At 40.5% G+C, this 19,889-nt stretch overlaps 1 protein-coding gene across 9 annotated transcripts in view; it reads left to right on the top strand.

Annotated features, from left to right (window-relative positions):
- The window catches only part of LOC110555025 (cytosolic beta-glucosidase), a 127,427-nt gene that overhangs the window by 50,731 nt on the left and 56,807 nt on the right, over nt 1-19,889 (top strand). For 7 of the 9 annotated variants that reach the window (XM_060365327.1, XM_060365324.1, XM_060365323.1 and 4 more), the window contains 2 exons: nt 753-1,549; nt 2,242-2,365. In XM_060365327.1, the coding sequence (XP_060221310.1) occupies nt 753-1,549; nt 2,242-2,365 (921 nt within the window). Of the gene's footprint in view, nt 1-752; nt 1,550-2,241; nt 2,366-5,164; nt 6,801-19,889 lie in introns of those variants that run through there. The other 2 variants (XM_060365332.1, XM_060365326.1) reach the window with 2 other exon arrangements.

Here is a 19,889-nt window from a genome sequence, read left to right as displayed (position 1 = left end):
CCTGGAAGAATGGGCTGAGAGGATGGGCTTACTTGATATTCCTGTACACGGTCAAAATTGTAGCAGGAACTCCAACCAGAGAGGCATACTCTGTGAGGACTCATGGCATCTATTATCCACATTCTGGGATGCCTGTAGAACCTTTCAGGTTACTGAAAAAGGCTATCACCATGTTACTGAGACTGACCTCAACGCACTTGGATCATATAGTTCTAAGTATTTGGGACCATTGGCATGTCTTTGATAGTAAACTTTTGTGTGTACTCAGTGGATTTCTTTCCGTAGACTTATATAAGATGATTAGGCCTGACAAAGAACTGCGGTAGCCATCTGAGTTGCTTTCTTTATTTACTTTTTAATGCTGAGTTCTGTTAATTGAACAGATCTTTATTATTCACTGAACTTCTGATAGGATTCCAGGATTTGGAAACTGAGGGGCAAATTGCACTTTCCACCTCACATAGAGCTTGTGACCTTATTGAGTTGATTTCAAAAAGTACAAAAACAGGATAATATTAGGTGACAGCAACTTCCTGAAATGTATCTGTTTTGGAGTAGTTAACTTCTCCTCCTGCCACCCCATCTCACCATCACTTCCCGATTATCCTGTCCTCTCTGGTGTTTTCCACGATTCTGCCCAACTTTTCATCGATAAACTTGAATAAGTAATCATCTTGCTTTCAATAAGGCTCCTCCCGATACCAGTCAAATAAAAATAACCTCTTGTTTCTTACATTTTTTTTTTCTTCCAGGAATCGACTATTACAACAAGATCATAGACGATTTGTTAGGGAATGGAGTGACACCGATAGTGGCCATATATCATTTCGATTTGCCTCAGGCTTTAGAAGACCTAGGAGGTTGGTTGTCAGAAGCAATTGTTGAAACCTTTGACAAATATGCTCAGTTTTGCTTCAGGACCTTTGGAGACCGTGTGAAACGGTGGCTCACCATAAACGAGCCAAATATTCTTGCTCTTTTGGCCTATGACATGGGAATCTTTGCTCCTGGCATGCCTCACTTTGGGGTTGGGGGATATCAAGCAGCTCATAATTTGATTAAGGCTCATGCCAGATCTTGGCACAGCTATGATTCTTTATTCCGAAAAGAACAGAAGTGTTTAGTGTCCCTATCATTATTTTGTTGCTGGTTAGAACCAGCAGATCCCAACTCAGAGCTTGACCAGGAAGCAACAAAGAGGGCCATCAATTTCCAGTTTGATTTTTTTGCTAAACCTATATTTATTGATGGTGATTATCCTGAAGTTGTCAAGTCCCAGGTTGCCTCCATGAGTAAAAAGCAAGGCTATTCATCATCAAGGCTTCCAGAATTCACAGAAGAAGAGAAGAAAATGATCAAAGGCACTGCTGATTTCTTTGCTGTTCAATATTATACAACTCGCTTAGTCAGGCACCAGGAGAATAAGAAGAGAGAACTCAGCTTCCTTCAGGATGTGGAGATTGAATTTTTTCCCAATCCATCTTGGAAAAATGTAGGTTGGATCTACGTGGTGCCATGGGGAATAAGAAAACTACTGACGTACATTAAGGTAAATGAATAATTTGTTTCTGTCTATGTGTAGCTAAGTACAGAAGGACACTAGGCAATCACATGTTTTCATGTGTATGGATACCAAAAGGGATGATTTTAGGTGTATCTAGTTCCTGGCTGGGAAGAAGAGACTAAGATTTGAGTTAGTTAAAGTTAACTAGCTTGGCTTCTATATCGAAATGTGTTGGAAGATCTGCTGTGGCAATATGAGCAGTGTGGGCATATTTTTCAAGCCAGTGCCACAGCCGTGCTTAGAAAAGGCATTTAAAGGGAAGGGAATGGAAGGTTTTCTGAGTCTCCCCTATGCTGGTAGCTGAAATTACATTTTCAAGGTACCAGTTTTCTGGACCCCTCCTGTGGTAGATAAAAAAATGTACCTGTGAGCAGGACCGTGGGGTTAAGGAGCAGCGACAATCAGCAGATGCTGATGGGAAGAAAGATATTTCTGTCTTCTCATTATGTGAAGAGTCATTTGATTGTCTTCATGGACATTTGCACAGTTTTGCTTTTCCATTGTTAGTCATAAAAGGTCAGTGTGTGGAAAATTAAGTTAATAGGGTCAGTGCAATTTGATGAAAACTAGTTTTGGGGTTGTAGCTTCCAGAAGATAGAGGGTAATGCACCTGATTTTATGAGCTATCATTTTTTTTAACATCTGTTTGGAATGAAACTTCTGCTCTCTTGTCCTAGGATACATATAATAACCCTGTAATTTACATCACCGAGAATGGGTTTCCCCAGGGTGACCCCCCATCTCTTGATGACACTCAACGTTGGGAGTATTTCAGACAGACATTTCAGGAACTATTTAAAGGTACCGTTTGAAATGATGAAAGATCAATTGTGCAAACTTAATATAATTTTCCCACGTGCTTATTTGCATTCCACAAAGACCATTGATTTTTGAAAGCTGAAATTCATGTAAATGAGTGTAAAGCCTTGTAATTAGGAGAGGGGAGAGCAGGTATTTAGAACAGAGGAAGCTGAGGATTAGGCTCAGCTTCCACTCTGCTGAAATTGAATCAACAAAAAAGCAACTGTCTTCAGTATTTCCTGAATTGTAGGTGAAGGTAACAAGAATAGAACAGTGGGAAAATCATTAAATGTCATAAAACGTCAACACTGCTCAGCTATAGCATACTCATTTGCATATTTTGATATCCTAACTATCAGAAATGAGTTGACAGGATTTACAAGGATCTCAATCTAGCATTTGAGCTATGACTAAGCAGCCTGGTTAGAAACAGAGATATGTGAACAGCCTTCACAAGATGATGATAATGATGATGCCAAGTCTTCCAAGTTAATTATTATAATATTTGATAATAAATGATGAGTCATAATTATTAATTGATAACATGAATTATTAATTAGTCTGCCACCTTCTCTTGCCTCCTTCAGATTTTCTTAAAATAATGTTGTTTAGAATATTGTCATTGCTTCAGTTTCATTATTCCTATAAAGGAGTCACAGCTGGACAATCTAACACAGAATGAGACTGCAACTTATTTTTTTTTTCAATTTTAACAGCCATATTTACTTATTATCATTCTATTGAAAAGTCCAGGAGTTATTCTTTACAACATTGCTCAGGAAATACCCAAAAGGAATTCTAGAATGTGATGCAAAGGAATATATTTCTAGAACCTGACATTCATTGAGTGATCCCTCTCTGATGCCTGAAGCTTCTTGGCAGACAGCAATCAGATTCCTACAATCTAACCAAAGCAAAAGAATTTTTTTTGTATTTTGTATCTTTATTTTTATTAATTACAGTTTATTATCCCCCTGTAACTCCCTCTCTCCTCCCCTCCCAAGCCTGCCCTCCCTCTTTGTTCTCCACCCATACCCAGCCCCAAGTCCAGTGATAGGGGAGGTCTTCCTCTCCTTCTTTCTGATCCTAGTCTATCAGGTCTCATCAGGGGTGGCTGCATTGTCTTCCTCTGTGGCCTGGTAATGCTGCTTCCCCCTCAGGGGGAGGTGATCAAAGAGCAGGCCAATCAGTTCATGTCAGAGACAGTCCCTGTTCCCATAACTATGGAACAAACTTGGACATTGAACTGCCATGGGCTATCATCTGTGCAGGGGTTCTATGTTATCTCCATGAATGGTCCTTGGTTGGGGTATCAATCTCAGAAAAGACCCCTGTGCCCAGATTTTTGGTTCTGTTGCTTTCCTTTTGGAGCTCCTGTCCTCTCCAGGTCTTACTATCTCCCTCTTCTTTCATAAGATTCCCTGCACTCTGCCCAAAGTTTGACTATGGGTCTCAGCATCTGCCTTGATACCCTGCAGGGTAAGAGCCTTGTAGAGGCCCTCTGTGGCAAGCTCCTGTCCTATTTCCTGTTTTCTATCTCTTCTGATGTTTATCCTCTTTGCCTTTCTGAATGGGGATTGAGCATCTTAGCCAGAGTCCTCCTTCTTGATTAGTTTCTTTAGGTGTATATATTTTAGTATGTTTATCCTATATTATATATCTAATATCCACTTATGAGTGAGTATATCCCCTGTGTGTCTTTCTATTTCTGGGATACCTAACTCAGGATGATCTTTTCCAGTTCCCACCATTTGCCTTCATATTTCATGATTTCCTTGGTTATTTATTTTTTTATTTTATTTTTTATTGCTGAGTAATATTCCATTGTGTAGATATGCCACAATTACTGTATCCATTCCTTAACTGTGGGACATTTGGTTTGTTTCCAGCTTCTGGCTATTACAAATAAAGCTGCTACAAACATGGTTGAGCAAATGTCCTTGTTGTATACTTGATCATCAAAAAATAACATTTAAAATGTTTTTTTTTTTTTTTTGAGTGAGAATTCACTTCTGAAAATAAAGGGAAATCTCTGTTTCTCTGAGGTTCCTCTGTAGTCATCTCTACTCATCTCTGTGACTGAGTACGGAATATTGGTAACCTGATGATGATCCGAGGTTTCATCCTGTAGGAGATGTAGGTTATCAAATACATTTGTGGGTGATTTATCAGTTACGCTCACATTGCTCTCACAAAAATACTGGAAAAAAGAACTTGAAAAAAGAGAGTGAATCTTAACTTATAGTTTAGCTTAGAGTTTCACAGGCTTCACTGCATGCTTGTTTAACCTTGTGCTATTGAGCCTGACATCATGGGCTTCTGTTGGTGCAGAGAGTTGTGTTGGTGAAGAGAGAAGGGGGATGATGTTGCGCTTTGACTTTCTGCTTTCTTCCCAGGCATTATCCCACCACAGCCCCAGCATGTGGGGTAGTCCCCCCCCATTAACGTTGGGTCTTCTCTCTTTTTTTTTCTTCTATTTTAAAAAAATGTTTAAAATTTTTTTACATCAATTACATTTTATTCGCTTTGTATACTAGCTGTAGCCCCCTCCCTCATTTCCTCCCAATCCCACCCTCTCTCTCTCCCTCACTCCTCCCATGCCCCTCTCTAAGTCCCCTGATAGGGGAGGTCCTTCTCCCCTTCCATCTGACCCTTGCTTATCGGGTCTCATCAGGACTGGCTGCAATGTCCTCCTCTGTGGCCTGGCAAGGCTGCTCCCCCATCAGGGGGTGGTGGCCAAAGATCCAGCCACTGAGTTCATGTCAGGGTCTTCTCTCTTAATGAATATTTCCCTTACAGGTATACCCAGAGGTGTGCCTCAGTTGCCTTGATGAATCTGAAGAAATCAATGAAGATTATCCATCACAGATGGATACAGGAAGCCTGAGTGACTTGTTTCATATTTGTATATGTTCATCCTCATCTACTGAGACCTGGCAAAGCAGCCCTGTTAGAGAGAAATGATTGGAAAGCAGGCAATGGAGTCCATGTCATAGACAGTACTCACTCAGTTTACTAGGGAACCCTCATGAAGATCAAACTCCCTATTGGTGACATATGTATAGGGGGCCTAGGTCCAATCCATGTATGCTCTTTGATAGGTGCATTTGTTGAGAGAGCTCCCTTTTTATGAGGAGAAGAGAAGGGGAGAGAGGGGCAAGAGAGTGGGAGAGTGAGATCAGGAGGAGAGGAGGGAGGGCACTATGGTCAGGATATAAAATGAATATATAAATTAAAAGGAAATAAAAAAAATTCAGAGGACATCTATGGGCAGCTTCCTTTCTATTTTCTCTCTTCAACCACATCTGTTGTCTATTCTATGTGCCCTTCTGAATGAGAATTAAGCATCTTCTTTAGGGTCCTTCTTATTATAATATGGTTATCCTGTATTGTATGGCTAATATCTGCTTATAAGTGAGTATATACCATGCTCGTCTTTCTGTGTCTGGTTACTCAGGATGATTTTTCCAGATCCATCCATTTGCCTGCAAATTTCATGATATCCTTATTTTTTAATTATTTTTATTTTTATTAATTACAGTGTATTCACTTTGTATCCTCCCTGTACCTCCCTCTCTCCTCCCCTCCCAATCCTACTCTCCCTCTTCCCCACCCATGTCCCTCTCCCAGTCCACTGATAAGGGACATCCTCCTCCCTTTCCCTCTGACCCTAGTCTATCAGGTCTCATCAGGAGTGGCTGCACTGTCTTTTTCTGTGGTCTGGGATGTCCTTGTTTTAAATAGCTGAATAGTTTTCTATTGTGTAGATGTACCACAATTCCTTCATCCTTTCTTAGGTTGAGGGATATCTAGGTGGTTTCCAGATTCTGGCTATTATGAATATAGCTGCTATGAGCATAGTTGAGCAGAGGATCGAAGCAGATACTGAGACTCACTGCCAAACTTTGGATAGAGTGCAGGGAGTCTTATGGAAAAGTAGGTGGATAGGAGGACCTGGAGAGGATGTAGCTCAACAAGAAAAACAACAGAGACAACAAATCTGGACCCAAGAGTGCCTGTGGAGACTGATCCACCAACCAAAAACCATGCATGGAGAGGACCCACACCCCTTGCTCATATGTAGCTGATAGGCAGCTTAGTCTCTATGTAGGTCACCTAGTAAGGTGACTAGGGACTGTTTCTGACATGAACTCTGTTGCCTGTTCTTTGATCACTTTCCCTGGGTGAGGCCACAGAGGAAGAGGATGCAGGCAGTCCTGAAGAGACTTGATAGTCTGGGGTCAGTTGGTAAGGGAGGACAGCTCCCTCTTTTTTGAGGACTAGGGGATGGGGGTAGAGGGGAGGAGGAAGGGAGAGGTCTATGATTGGAATGTAAAATGAATAAGTTAGTAATAATAATTATAGGAATAATAAAAATTAGTCTACCCATCTTTGGGAAAAGATACAAAATAAGAATTAAACTTTTTCATTTTCAGTTTGGTATTCTATTTATTGCTAATTATAGAAATGCATCTTTGTTGGTTTCTGAAATGATTTTAAGTGCTTGATACAATCTCTGAGATTTCTCATGCTAAAAAGTCAGTGGTAGACCCATAAATGTAGTCATTTAGTGATGTGGGTTGTAAAGGAATGTGAGAACAGAAATTTTGTGTTAATTTGGGCTTCTAAGGGACAGGAGAAAGACAGGCTGACAAGCAAACTCCGATTCTGCAGCACATTGCCCTTCTATTGTCTTATTGGATCAAGAATGAACAGAATATACCCAAATGAGACTACCTCAACTTTAGGATTTTTATACACTATATTGGAGAGAATGATATTTGCTCAGTAGACAGGGAACCTGGAATGTTGGAGTTTGATTGTTTCCTGGGATGGCACTCCATGGCACCATGTTCTGTTATGATACCAGATAGCAACTGAGAATGATATCTCTCAGTGAGTCTCTCTCTCAAAGCAGAGGCTTAACCAAGACCACCTATTTCATTGTTTAGACTTTCTTGGGATGTCTTAGGTTAGAATGTTACTGCCTCAGTGTTGCACAACTGACAACATGCAAGCTAGAGGTGGTAGATACAGTTTTAGCTTAACAGTGGGTTTACAGAGACATAACCCCATGGTAAGTTAAGTAGTGACTGTATTATATATTTAAAACATCATTTATTCTTAGCATGTGTTATCTTCCTCATTTTACAACATGCTCTGCATTTTTTATGATAGGTAATACATAACACTGATTTTGCATTCTGATTTGTTGTCTTTATGGGACAAGGTCTCATGTATCCCAGACTGGTTTTAAAGTCACTGCCAGTAAAAGCTGGCCTTGAACTCCTGATATCCCTGCCTCCATGAGCATGTACCACTATGAGAGACACACAAATACCATCTTTCTTTGGCCTTAAAAAAGATATGAACCCTTAAAATGTTCAGAAATGTACATATTGACACAATATCTGTATTAGTATGTATTTATTCTATACAAATATCCCAACGTGAATATATTTATTTTGGGATGGATATTGGTGAAACATTTATTTTTATGTTTCTGTATTAGACGTTAGTAATTTGTTTTGTGTGGAATTATTGTTTGATAACAAGTACCCTTTTTTCTCTGAGCTGGTCATAGTCCCCTTTTGCATGCTTAGCACAAGGGCAGCCTGGAAAACTGGAGAGAATACTGCACCCGTCAACAACTAATGGGATGAAGTCACATGTTCTGAACTGAGTTTGAAGTTGAACGGATCAGTTTGTTTCTTAGATTGAAGAGAGTAGGGAAGCAGCTTTCTGGGCCATTTGTGACTTCATTCTGCCTATGACCGTAGAAACAATAAGGAGGGAGATTCTGCATGGAAAGAGAAGCTGAACCACGAGCTGGGGGAGCTCTTTAATGGTGCCTGAGCCTTTTATTTTAGTTTTTCATGAAATCTGGCTGCATTCATTTCCTTGAGAGACTTTAATTGTACCTCTATAAAAGTTGTTATTAAGCACTTTCTTCTTAACTCCATTTTGATTAGAAGAAAAAGAGTTTTATTGACACCATTATGTCACTTAAATCCCAAACAGTGATTTGTCTAATTATTCCCTTCATACAGGCAAGGAAACTGACTTGAAAGGAGTCCAAACTACTTGCTCACACCAAAAAGCTATCCAAAAGCAAGCATCTTTTTCTGTGTCATGACAGAATGTTATTAATATTATTATTTAATATTTTTTGTATTATCTATGATCTGTGAGCTGAGGATTTTCTGAGGCATGGTGAATTCTGTTCCCCTAGCACAAAGCCTGCTCCTTAAGTTTGCTCTTCAAGGTTTACCTAGGTCCTCTGCTGCAGTCCTGTGTGTCTCTGAAAGGATCAACTGGCTCTGCAATGTTGGAAAAATCTGAGGCCCACATATCTGGCCTTTCACCAGAAGAGTTGAGCTGGAGCTACTCATAGCTTCTCTGAGACTCCTTGGAGGCAGTGCTGATGATGATCTTGGTTAGCAAGAAATTTCCTAGTAAGAAGCATCTTGCGAGCTATTAAAAATAATAACAGTTCAAGGAATCCATTTGCTGGAAGCCCTGAAGGTGAGAGCCCACTAAGAGCCCAAGGCGTCAGATGGGTCATGACATTGTGGCTCCTCTCAACAGCGCCCCTCCCCACCGTAACGTCATGCATATGGACAGGTACACAATGACACTATAGTTGGGTGGATGATATCTATCGGCAGTATTTACAGAGCTCCCCAGCAAAATCCTACAGCAATTTTTAGAGCATTAAGTGTAAGCTAATGTTTCTGGTTCATTTTGGGGATGGAGGAAAAAGAGAAGGAGGAAATGAGGAGAGAGAGAGGAAAGAGAGAGACTAAGAAAGAACATTAATTATTATTTTATTGTTTAATTCTATTGAAACATCCTTAGATAGGCCATATTTCAATCAACACAAATACAGGCAAGAGTAACGCTGAATCCCACACTTGTCAAACCTAGGATTACATTTCAGCTCTGGAAATCCTCAGTGTGGGGCCTTGGACAAGTATCTTAGGATGGAGGTCTCTGATTTGTTTTGGGGTTAGTGTGTAGATAATGGTTTCAGTGGCGGAGTTGTTTCAAAGTTTCTATCTAATAATTTACAGCATAAACCTCTCTAAGCAATTGTCAGGCACAGTGGAGGTCTGTAACCGGTGTTAATTATTGTTACAAAATGTGCATCCTTAAAATATTCTTAGCAAAGGTTATTTTCCTTGCTATTTAAAGTCTTACCTACATGACTGCATAAACATGAGCTGAACAAAGACAACAGCAACAGACATGCCAAAAGCCGATGAGAGAAAGATCACAAGGCTTCAACCCTATACAAAGAGCCACATTCAACTAATAAGTACTGAGAATAGAAATAAATAGCCTTCTCCAGAGACTAGTACATCAACTGAAAATCCATTATCAAATGATCAGCGCTGAAAACATACATACAGGTAACCTTATATAGACTGAGCAGGGTATACTTACACATTTAAGAATATGTAAGTACAATATGTACACACACACACGCACATATATGTATCTATGTATTTATCTATATACACATAGATGTATATGTATATATATCTGTATATATATATCTGTGTATATATATATATATATATATATATATATATATATATATATATACTTAACCATTAATGGAAAAAAGAGGCCATGGATTTGAAAACAAAAACAAAACAAAGGAGAGTATATGGGAGGGATTAGTGGGAGGAAAGAGAAGTGGGAATTGATTTATATTATAATCTCAAAACTAAAAAAAATCATAAGAAATTATGGGCCCATGGGATGGCCCCATATGTACCTGTAGCTAAGCCCAAGTTCAAACTCTCAAAATCACATGGTAGGAGAGAACTCACTCCAACAATTTATCCTCTGACTTCCAACCCCCAACAAAAATAGTAAAATAAATTTAAAATAAGAAACAGCATTTGGGGCTGGAGAGATGGCTCAGTGGTTGAGAGCACTGTCTGCACTTCCAGAGGTTCTGATTTCAATTCCCAGCATTCACATGGCAGCTTACAAATGTCTGTAACACCAATTCCAAGGGATATGACACCTTTATTCTAATGCACATAAAATAATAAAATAAACAAAAAAAAACAGCATTTGAGAACTCATTATTTCCAGCTCTTTCCCCTCCTTTCATTGTAGCAGAAGAGTCTTTCATACCTGCATGTTTTATAACTATTTGAAGCATTGACCATTTGTTTATTACCTTCCTGAAGTAGGTAGAAGGGCAAATCTCCTCTAATCATTTCCTTCTGACGGGGGCACATAATTAGCTGAAAAACAAAATTGTTGACAAGAAAAGTTATTCGTGGATTTTTGCATGTTTGGAGTTCAGCCATGCTCAAGTGCACGTGTTTTACACAACAAATGGGTCTGTATGGCCAGCGTAGCATCAGTGCTGGGTGCTCAGAGCTACCCGACTGTCTCAAAATTCTCTGCACAAAGTGCTCATGGATGGAAACCTCCCATTCCCAGTGCTGTGAATGGATATGAGGAAGAGGGAGGCCAGGGGAGGCACTCCTGGGGGCGAGAGTCCAGCACAGCCTCATTCTCATGAAAGTGGTTTTAGCCCTGACTCCTGTTCTTCTTCATATTTGCTTAACTTCTGTCTGCATGCAGCTTGGTTGTCCTGTTCAGTCTGCAATTGCAGGTCCTTTCCATATTTTTTTTTAAATGTCTTATTCTTGTGTGATTATGTATCTCATGTAAACCTGTGTGAAGTTATGCAAAACCTGGTTTTGAGATGTTTTTTCCAATTAGGACCTTATTAACTATGAGGAAGTTTTTTTTTTTAAATAAGCATCCCTAATTAAAAATTAGTTTGTTTAATTAAAAGAGTAATAGAATTCCATATGATTTCTCCTTTTCCTCCTCTCCTACCATCGCCTTCTCTTTTTCTTTCTCCTATCTTCTGAGTTATTATTATTATTTTTTTTTACTTTTTATTTATTTACTTTTTGAAACAGGGTCTCATACAGCCAAGGCTGGATTTGGATTTCTAATCCTGCTGCCTTCATCCCGGGGTGCTGGAGTGATAGATCAGTGCCATCATGCCTAGCTCACCCTCTTTGTACATGGGTATCATTATGCTTTGTTATAGCGCATGCCTATCCCCCACTGTCCTCCTACTCTTCCTGCTGGTTCCCGTCCTCCCAAATTGTTCTCCCTTCTACTTTCACGTCACAGATAAGCCATTACTCTCTCTCATTCCCCCATTCCATCTTCCTCTAAACTTCTTAATCCCCTCACAAAGTCTCCTTTCTACCTTCATGGCCTACATCTAGGATCTGAGTATAAGCTAAAATATATTACTTGTCCTTATGAGTCTGGCTTATATCGTTTGCATAATGATCCCCAATACCGTCTATTTTCCTGCAACTGTCTTCTTTTTTTTTCCAAATAAAGTTCCACTGTGTATCTGTTACACTTTCTTTATCTAGTCTACTGCTGATGGACACCTAGGCTGGTTGACTTCCCAAGCAGGCAGAACTTTACTCATTTAATCAGAAAGATGAAGTTATTAAGAATGTGCATCTTCTAAGAGACAGTGACAAATGAACAAGATCATGCTTATAACGCCTGCATTGGTTCTCTTCATATTACAAAAGGTTGTGCTAATGATGGCTAATTTTTTTTGGGGGGGGTGGGTCGTTGGGCATGAATGCTCTGAAGGCCGAGCTATGTTTTCCCTAATTATGTATTTAGCCCCAAGCAGTGTGCCTATTATATAGCAGTGTACTGCACATGTTTGTTGAATTTGAGGGAAGGGTTAGTCCATAGATAATGAGAAATAAATGATGAAATGATTGGACTTCTTCCCCTAAAGAAATATACTCTGCACAATAAAAATCCATTCTTCTAGAAAGTTTCCAGGGCAGCCCAACTTTCCAGTTAGATCCATGCCTGAGCTAGCACAGCGGTGGATGATTGCAGAGAAGGTTTGTTAATGACCAGCTTTAGGCTTTTAATGACAAAACCCCTCAGCAAGATGTCATTGAAGTTATTGAAGACTTCACGGAAAGTGTTGAAGCTGATACATAGTAACAAGAAGGTTATAAATCTTGCAGTTGGCTATACCACCAAGACAAGATGCTGAGCACAGAGTACCCCTGCTGTTGTCTGTCAGTATTCTCCCTCCCCCGTCCTCTTCCCCTTCCCACTGAGAACTCATGGAGGAGAAATACATCCATTTCCCAAAGTAGCACAGACCTGGCAGCCACCTGCCTATGCCAATTTCAGATCACAGAGGCCCATTTAACTGGGCAAAACGTGTTAAGCACCTGGGTTTTTCTAAATGTGCATGAACGTCCTAAGGATTAAGGAAAGATCTCCAAAGTTAATGCATTGACCTTTCAGAAGCACCAACCAATTAAAAATCCATTGTCAGCTCAGAATAGAGACTCCAGGGCCTGATGTAGATTCCCAGAGAGCAGCTTTTGTTTTATTGCTTCTTAAACTAGAATGATGTCACTTTAGCCCCATGAGATAGTCCATCTCTTGGTGTATAGAGGGCTCATGTGAGATATGTTTTCATGGCTTTGTGGGGCATGCTGGTGACATGTGAGATTGCCTTGGTAATGTTGGCAAACCTGCTTTTGGTCTCCTTGGGTGGCTCCTGCTAAAGAGGTGCCAGGTCAGAAGAGAAACAGAGAGCCACATGGTGAATAGAATTTTCTCTTGAGTGCTAATATATAGCTAGGAATTTTGTCAAATTTTAAAAAAATGGACATAGAGGTTGTATGTATTTATTGATTGTAACATGTTTCAAAATATGTGTACTTCCAGGAATGGCTCAACTAAGTTAATTAGTGAATGCATTATCTTACACATTTACCATATTTTGTGATGAGAAGACTTTTTAAAATTTTATATATTTTTTATTAATTACATTTTATTCACTTTCTATCTCAGCTGTAGCCCCTTCTCATCCCTTCCCACCCCCACACTCCCTCCCTCTTCTCCTATGCCCCTCGCCCAGTCCAATGATAGGGGAGGTCCTCCTCCCCTTCCATCTGATCCTAGTCCATCAGATTTCTTCAAGACTGGCTTAACTGTCTTCCTTTGTGGGCTGGCAAGGCTGCTCTGCCCTCAGGTGAAGGTGATCAAAGAGCCAGCCCATGAGTTCATGTCAGAGACAGCCCCTGTTTCTATTACTGGGGAACTGACTTGGACACTGCACTGCCATGGACTACATCTGTACAGGGGTTCTAGGTTATATCCATGCATGGTCCTCGATTGGAGTATCAGTCTCACAAAAGACCCCTCTGCCCAGATATCTTGATTCTGTTGCTCTTCTTGTGGAGCTCCTGTCCCCTCCAGGTCTTTCTACCTCTCTTTCCTTTTATAAGATTGCCTGCACTCTGCCCAAAGTTTGGCTATGAGTCTCAGCTTCTGCTTTGATACACTGCTGGGTAGAGTGTTTCAGAGGCCTTCTGTGGTAGGCTTCTGTCCTATTCCCTGTTTTCTCCCTCTTCCAATGTCTATCCTGTTTGCCTTCCTGAATGAGGATTGAGCATCTTACCCAGGGTTCTCCTTGCTTAGCTTCAGGTGTATAGATTTTAGTATAATTATCCTATACTATATTTCTAATATTCACTTATGAGTAAGTATATACCATGTGTGTCTTTCTGCTTCTGAGATACCTCACTCAGGATGATCTTTTCTAGTTCCCACCATTTGCCTGCAACTTTCATGATTTCCTTGTTTTTAATTGCTGAGTAATATTCCATTGTGTAGATGCACCATGATTTCTGTACCCGTTCCTCAACTGAGGAGCATCTGGGTTGTCTCCAGCTTCTGGCTATTACAAATAAAGTTGCTACAAACATGTTTGAGCAAATGTCCTTGTTGTGTACTTGAGCATCTTTTGAATATATGCCTAGGAGTGCTATAGCTGGGTCTTGATGTAGCACTATTCCTAATTGTCTGAGAAAGCACCATACTGAACCACCAAAGTGGTTGTACAAGTTTACATTCCCACCAGCAATGGAGGAGGGTTCCCCTTTCTCCACATCCTCTCCAGCATGTGTTGCCACTTGAGTTTTTGATCTTAGCCATTCTGATGAGTTTAAGGTAAAATCTCAGAGTCCATTTCGTTTGCATTTCCTTGATGACTGAGGATATTGAGCATTTCTTTAAGTGTTTCTCTGCCATTCAATATTCCTCTATTGAGAATTCTCTGTTTAGCTCTGTACCCCATTTTTTAATTGGATTACTTGGTTTGTTGTTTTTAAAATTCTTTAGTTCTTTATATATTCTGGATATTAGACCTCTGTCAGATATAGGATTGGTGAAGATCCTTTTCTAATCTGTAGGCTGTTGTTTTGTTCTGATGGCAGTGTCCTTGCTTTACAGAAGCTTTTCAGTTTCATGAGGTCCCATTTATTTATTGTTGATCTTAGAGCCTGTGCTGTTGGTGTTCTGTTCAGGAAGTTGTCTCCTGTGCCAATGAGTCTAAGGCTCTTCCCCACCTTTTCTTCTAACAGGTGTAGTGTGTCTGGTTTTATGCTGAGGTCTTTGCTACACCTAGACTTTAGTTTTGTGCAGGGTGATAAATATGGATCTATTTGCATTTTTCTACATATAGATATCCATTTAGCACCAGTTGTTGAAGGTGCTGTCTTTTATCCTTTGCAGGGTTTTGGTTTCTTTGTCAAAAATTAAGTGTGCATAGGTGTATGGGTTTATTTCTGGGTCTTCTATTCGATTCCATTGATCCACCATTCTGTTTCTATGCCAGCACCATGCAGTTTTATTACTATTGCTCTGTAGTACAGTTTGAGATCAGGGATGGAGGTACCGCCCAAAGATTTGTTGTTGTACAGGATTGTTTTTGCAATTCTGGTTTTTGTTTGTTTGTTTGTTTGTTTTTCCATAGGAAACTGAGAATTGTTCTTTCAAGGTCTGTAAAGAATTGTGCTGGTATTTTGATGGGAATTTCATTGAATCTGTAGATTGCCTTTAGCAGGATGGCCATTTTCACTAGGTTAATCCTACCGATCCATGAGCATGGAAGATCTTTTCGTGATGAGAACACTTAAATCTACCTTCTTAGTCTTCAGGAATGCCACACACTGTTATTGAACAGAGTCACCGCACTGCATAACAGGTGTCCCTTCCTGTCGCTGACATTTTTACCTTTGACTGACATTTTCCTAAGCTCTCTCACTGCCTGGTTTCCAGAAACTAGTTGTGTTTCTCCTTTCATTAGATCAGTTGTGTAGGTCTGCACTTGTCAGTGATAGCATCTGAAGGTTGTCTTTCTGTGCCTGGCAGAGCTCAGTGAATGTCCTCAGGTTCTTATTCTCACAAATCATAGGATTGCCCTTTTATTTTTGAAGTGTAATATTCCAATGTGCATACGTGCTCTGTTTTCCATCATGCTTTTTTTTTTTTTTAAATATTTTTATTCATGTGTCGGAGTCTTTGCATATATGTAAGTGCACCATGTTCGTATACTGTCCAAGGCTGGAAGAGGGCATCAGGTCCCGTGGGGCTGTACTTACAGATGTTGGTGAGCCGCAGGGTAGGTGCTGGGATCTGAGCCTGGGTCCTCTGTAAAAGCAGCAGGTGCTGTTTATGATCAGACCTTCTCTCTAGTTCCTGCTCCTGCATCTGTTGAGGTGCTTACCTTCTTGACTCTAGGGGACCATGGGAGCATGCGGATCTTTCCCGTGGTCTGCTCGCATGCTCTTCTCACATGCGCCCCCTACTGGCATTACTTGCGGGATCTAGTGGCAGTTTCCTTTCCTTAACTTCAAAAATTATGAGCAGAATAATTCTCAGTGTGTGTGTCTTACGTGGATAGAGCACACAAGCACTCAGGCAGAAAGACTGATCTGATACATGGCCTGATACCTCCCTCTGCTTCTTTACTGTGCTTTTGCTCAGTGACAGGTGTAGGTTTTGCCCTCCCTTAGGCTTGTGAAATGTGCGGGAGCAGCTATGTCGGCAGCGGAACTCTGCCATATTTGAGAAGAAACATGGGGCTGAGTTGTGTTCTATGGCTGTGCTTTGTGGAAGTTGTGGTTTTGGCCTTCTGAATCACCTTTATCTGGGAACTGGGGCAAAAGTAACTGCTGTCTGCTTAGCTGCTATCTGCAGTCACAAAAGCAAAAGGACAGTTTGTATCTACAAATGCGCTGAAATCTTTAAACTATTAAATGCTCTCCTCTTTTGACATGTGTATTTTATATACTTTTGTTGTTGTGTGAGTGAATATGTATGTATGTGTGCCTGTGTGTGAGTGTGTATGTATGCTTGTGTGTGTCTGCAGGCATGCGTTTGTGTGTATTTGCAGAGGCCAGCCTTGGCTATCCTTGCTCAGTTGTCTAGCTTATGTTTTGAGACAGTGTCTGCCACAGGGACTCAGGGATCACTGGTTCCTCTTGATTGGATGGTCTGTGAGCCTCAGGACTCCAGTTGCTGTATTGTCCCCAGCATGAGGATTACAAGCAGGCACCACCACACCTGCGTGCCACCATACCTAGCTTCTTGTGTGGGTGCTGGAGATTGAACACAGGTCTTCATGCTTGTGCAGAAAGCACTTTGCTGACTGAGTCACCTCCTCAGCCCTGTGCCTTACACTTTAGCTAGGTTGTTCATCACTCTGGGAAAGATGTATAGCTTGTGTTTCAGTGTTTTTCAGCACAAATGGGAGTCAGTGGGATACTTTAAAAGTCTATGCCTGTCGGATTTTTAAACAATCTTAGGAACATGTACTTTGACCAAGTGATACTTCAGTAGTACCTACAAATGTTCAGATTCACATGAAGCATCTATACATATACACACACAAAAACTTTGAACTTTGGCTTTCATTGAGGCTTTTAATCTAGTTTCATTTGCTCTGATATGGTAATTAAAGTCTTTCACCAGCCCAGATCCAGCACATTTTAAAGTTACTATTAAACATCTTCATTTTATTGTAGTTTTCCCATAAAAGTACTTCTTCATTCTAAGGGAAATTTAGATGACTGCACACCGACTTAGTGTTTCTCCCAGAAACCACGCTGTAGATTTTTGTTATGTAGCAGCCCACAGAAGCTCAGTTTTACTTTTGCAGCTGTAAAAAGGACCTTCAAGGAAAACAGGTGAAATTCGTGTATTTGATGAAATCCTAGCTTCCTAATAGGAAGAGTAACTAAACAAAAATTCAGAAAATTGAGGGAAATAAGGAAAGATTCTACAGTAATTTTTAATAATTATCTTTAATAATGAGAGGGGCTTGCAGAGCCTGATGCACCAGCCAAGGACCTTGCATGGAGAGGACCTAAATCCCCTGCTGAGATGTAGCCCAAGGGCAGCTCAGTCTCCTTGTGGGTTCCTTAGTAAGGGGAGCAGGGCCTTTTTATGACATGAACTTTTTCAATTCCCCCTGTCTGGGCGGTCTTGCTATGACCCAGAGGAAGAGGATCCAGCCATTCCTGATGAGACTTGATAGGCTAGGGTCAGATGGTAAAGAAGAAAGTCTCTCCTTTACTGAGGACTAAGGGATGGGGATAGAGGAGGAGGGGGAGAAAGGGTGGGAATGAGAGAAGAGGAGATGAGGGAGGGAGCTACAATTGGATATAAAGTGAATAAATCATAAAAAGTTAAATAATAATAGTAATAAAAAGGACCATGAAAGGCAACAGGAATTGAGGAGAGATTTCCCAGACAGTCCCAGGTATAAATGAAAGGTGTCATAAATACCTGTCTATGTTATATTATAATAATTATTAATTTATTTATTTTGATACTTTATTATTATTTATTATAATATATTAATGTTGTATCCCAGATGTAGCCCCCTCGCTCATCTCCTGCCTGTCCCACCCTCCTTCTCTCTTCCCCCACTATGTCCCTCCCCTAGTCCACTGGGAGGGGAGCTCCTCCTCCCCTACTATCTGATCCTAGCCTATCAGGTCTGGATCCTCTTTCTCTGTGGCCTACTGAGGCCTCCTTGCCAGAGATTGATGATCAGTGAGCAGGTAACCAAGTTCATGCCAGAGACTGCCCTTGCTCCCCTTACTAGAAACCCTTATGGAGACTGAGCTGCCCATGGACTACATCTGAGCAAGGTGTCTAGGTTCCTCTCCATGCATAATCCTTGGTTTATTCATCAGTCTTATTAATTAATTAATTAATTTTATAGGTATGAGTGTTTTGCGTGCATGTGTATGTGTGCACCTGTTTGCAGTAATTTTTAAATTAATATTAAACATCTTTATTTTATTGTAGATTTCACATTACCTTTTTCCATGCAAGAACTTCTTCATTCTAAGTAAAATTTAGATGATTGCACACTGTTTTTCACACAATGCTTCCTGTGGTGTTTGTGATGTAGCCTGTTTGCAATGCTCACAGAGGCCAGAAGAGGGCATCGGATATCCTGGGACTAAAGTTACAGGCCATTGTGAGCAAGCATGTGGGGGCTGGGAATTGACCCCTATTGCTCTTAACCCCTGGTAAGCTCTCCAGCCCCATACTTGTATATATTGCCTCTTGATTCTAGATATCCAAAGTGACCATAACACTCTGGTATTTCAGTGGGAGTAAACAAGCCTGCTTTGGAGCGAGGAGGGAGATCTCAACTTTGTTTGACAAGGACTGCCTCTGTCAAACTCTTTTAGGAGGTGTTCTCTTGGCCACTGTATGCTCATGGAGAGAATGGGGAATAATGGACAGCCATGTGGTAGCTATCTTGCATAGAAGCTTAACAAAATTTCTAGTGTCCAAAGAGAGACATTCCTCAGAATACATCAGCACCTGTAAGTGTTAAACAAGCTTCTGGGTTCATGATGCCGGTTCAGAGTGTTACTTGGGGTTGTTCTCACTGGTCCTGTGGGCTTCACTTCCATGGCCTTCTGTTTTACAATTCTACCATTGCCTGCGGTGCTCTATCATTCCACAATGACCGATGTGTTGTTTCTGTCAAACTTTCACAGACCTCTCATTGTGTGCATCACTGGTTAACCGTGTCCTACATTAAGTTTTCAGTGGTGCACCTGACATTGTGTGGAAGGAAATGAGCAGTGTCACAAATAGAACCATCAACAGTTGGCAGCATAGCTGCCTCGTGGGCCTCTTGCTTACCTGCAGCCTTGTCACAATTAGGTGATTATTGTACAAGACAGTTGGCAAGATGCAACTTGAGACACACTTTGATTCCGAAGACAATACTTATTATAAGCCTTGAGAGGGAGGAGGAAAGCCATTTACAGAAGAAAATGGAAGTTATGAAAAGGAATGAGCATGTGTAGACAGAAGCAGTGGACATAAACACTGTGTTTATCATTTTGGAAGGTGAAATCTGACCAGAAAAACATTTTGGAACTTTGAATTACATACCTCCTATTCAGTAAGTGCTCAGTAAATGCATAGCAAGAAGATAGTGTCTAGATTAATAGGGAAATTGAATTACTTTTGGGAATTTCAGTAAAATACTAGATTGACTCCACAATTATGTTCTTTTTAAGTTTTTTAAGGATGAGGTAATTGTTTTGATTTCTATAAAATATATTTCAAGTATTGTGATTATGCATGGGGATTA

The sequence above is a fragment of the Meriones unguiculatus genome, chromosome 12 (assembly GCF_030254825.1).
Source record: "Meriones unguiculatus strain TT.TT164.6M chromosome 12, Bangor_MerUng_6.1, whole genome shotgun sequence".
NCBI lineage: Eukaryota > Metazoa > Chordata > Mammalia > Rodentia > Muridae > Meriones > Meriones unguiculatus.
The sequence above is the reverse complement of the archived record's forward strand: the minus strand, read 5'-3'. Positions and strand labels throughout refer to the sequence as shown.